This window comes from Trypanosoma grayi, assembly GCF_000691245.1.
Source record: "Trypanosoma grayi strain ANR4 Tgr_284_V1, whole genome shotgun sequence".
Classification (NCBI taxonomy): domain Eukaryota; phylum Euglenozoa; class Kinetoplastea; order Trypanosomatida; family Trypanosomatidae; genus Trypanosoma; species Trypanosoma grayi.
The window spans coordinates 16,892-19,439 of NW_008825903.1; the positions used below are offsets into that span (position 1 = coordinate 16,892).

The window sequence follows — 2,548 nt, forward strand, 5'->3', positions numbered from 1 at the left end:
AAAAAAAAAAAAAAAAAAGAAAATGAGACGGAAAAGAACGGTATAACTTGCATAACTAAACATTTTCAGCAGTGTATTGATTTCCACTAGTTTCTTTCTTCTCTTCCTTTCCCCTTCGTACCGTAGCAAAGTGCGGTGAAAACTGTGTAATGCGTCTCCTTCGAAAGGCCGTGCGGCCAGACGGTGAGGTGGAGGTGAAGGTGTGCGTCAGCACAAGTGAGGATCTGTGGCATCTTTACAATCTAGTGCTCTGCGGCGACCATGTGCGTACCAAGACGAAACGCAAGGTGGCAAAGGAGACGTCCACTGGCACCCAGGCGGCGGAGGTGCGCGTCGTTACGCTGGAGCTGGAGGTGCGGCAGGTGGAATTCTCCCCCGATGAGTTACGCCTCCACGGAGTCAACACGTCAGAAAATGACTACGTGAAGCTGGGCGCACACCACACACTGTCGATCCACACATTCCCACCACAGGACCTCACCATTGTGAAGAGGGATTGGGACGATATCATCGCCGCCCGTCTCCGGGAGGCGTGCGACAACGAGTCACGTTCAGATACCGCCGCCATCTTGATGGACAACGGCGTGGCGAATGTTCTGCTCGTCACCCCTTCGTTCATGTACAGCAAGGCAAAGGTGGAGGTGAGTATTGCCAAAAAGCACAAGAACGACGGTACGGCGCGGGATAAAAGCATCCAACGCTTCTTTAAACAGGTGCTGGACGCCATATGCACACACATTGATTTTGAGAAGATGAAGTTGGTGCTCATATGTTCCCCTGCCCATGTTCGTGAGGAGTTTAGGCAGTACATGGAGTCGGTTACTGTGCACGCTGAAACTGGCCCGCTACGGAGTATCCACAAGAACCTCTCAAAAGTGGTTCTTGTCAAGGTGACGAACAATACGAATGATGCGCTTCGTGACGCCTTCGCAGATCCTCTCGTCGCAAATAAAATGGACTCTACACGTTGCAGCGATGATATTAAGGTATGGAAGGGCTTCCAGGATACGATGAACAATGACCCGGACCGCTGTGCGTACACCCCGCAGATTGTTTACCAGGCGGCCATGATGGGCGCTGTGGGAACACTCATGGTGAGTGATGCTTTGTTCCGCTCCAGCAGCCCTGTTGAGCGGCGCTTTTATCTCGCGCTTGTGCAGTTTGTAAAGCAGGGCGGAGGAAAGGTTAACGTGTTTTCTAGCAACCACGTCACTGGGGAACAGTTGGCACAGGTTGGTTCCATTGCCGCCATCCTCCTCTATCCGTGTCCTGAACTCGATGATGTGGAGGTGAAGGAAAACTTCATAAATAGCGAGGAAGCCGCGGGATTCATTCGGGAAAATGCCCCAACGCGTGTGACGGTCTGAGCCTCGACTCACATGTAAGGGAGATTGTGTGTGTACCATATGACCATACATTCCTTTTTGCTGTGGTCCCTCTCTCCTTCCAGATATATACATATATATATATGTATATATGTATATATCAAACACATGCACACACGCACACATACCACCTTCCTTATTGCCTCCTTTCCCTCTTTTCCTTGCCATTATTCTCCTATATATATATTTTTTTTTTTTTTTTACTGTGACTCCTGTACCCCCCAACTATCTGTTGTTTCTCTCCTGTTGTGTTCTTCATTTGAGGCCACTGACATTAACATAATTAATTAGCACCGATGCTGCGGCCAGGGCTGCGCTCATTGTGCGGCGTCCGTCCTGCCCTTCGCCAGTTCTCAACTCGAAGGGCGCTGCTTCCCTCTTTTCATGCGATACGTCGCCATGGTTGCTTGTCTCACAGACAGCTCCAGCAACACTATTCTGGCGGTGGCAGCTGCAGTTCTTTGTTCGTTTCAAGGCGATTTGTCCTGGTTGAAACAAATGAAACGCCGAACCCGGACTGTCTCCGTTTCTACTCCATGGAGCTTTCTTTCCTAAAACCTGGCATGTCGATGGACTTTCCAAACGCTGGACACGCGTACAAGTCGCCTCTGGTGGAAATACTTTTCGGCATTGAGGGTGTAGAGGGGGTGTATCTTGCAGACGAGTACGTCACGGTACGTAAGGGTTCCCTCGCTGAGTGGGACGAGATTGAGCCACTTGTGAAGGAGAGCATCTTGGAGTTCGCTGAGAGCAAGATGAACATACTCTCTGAGGAAGGTGAGGAGCTTGTCGAGGGACAAAACAACGACACAGAGCCGGAGGATGACGATGACGAGGTGGTGCTCGCTGTGAAGGAGTTGCTTGCCACACGCATACGCCCTATGCTTCGGGCTGACGGCGGCAACGTTCGGTATCTTGACATGGATGATGGAACCGTTTTTGTGATGTTGGAGGGGGCGTGCAAGTCGTGCCCGTCGTCCGGTGTGACGCTCAAAAACGGGATTGAGCGGATGCTGATGCACTGGATCCCGGAGGTTGTGGAGGTGCAGGAATGCACAGAGGAGACGGCACAGGACATTCTTGACGAGAAGACGCTGCGGAGGATGAAAAAAGAAGGTGCCACCATCGCGGCCAAGTGAGGCAAACACCCCCCCCCCCCCCCC

The 2,548-nt window shown here is 51.5% G+C and overlaps 2 protein-coding genes across 2 annotated transcripts; both read left to right on the plus strand.

Moving 5' to 3' along the window:
• Nucleotides 1-149: 149 nt before the first annotated feature.
• On the plus strand, nt 150-1,367 carry DQ04_02841110 (eukaryotic peptide chain release factor subunit 1; the record flags this gene model as incomplete). The annotated part of the gene is made up of 1 exon (XM_009312275.1): nt 150-1,367. One exon carries the CDS (start codon nt 150-152, stop codon nt 1,365-1,367), a length of 1,218 nt encoding a protein of 405 aa, XP_009310550.1.
• Nucleotides 1,368-1,681: 314 nt separating this feature from the next.
• On the plus strand, nt 1,682-2,524 carry DQ04_02841120 (putative HIRA-interacting protein 5; the record flags this gene model as incomplete). The annotated part of the gene is made up of 1 exon (XM_009312276.1): nt 1,682-2,524. The coding sequence occupies one exon, from the start codon at nt 1,682-1,684 to the stop codon at nt 2,522-2,524; it is 843 nt and encodes a 280-aa protein (XP_009310551.1).
• Nucleotides 2,525-2,548: the final 24 nt, after the last annotated feature.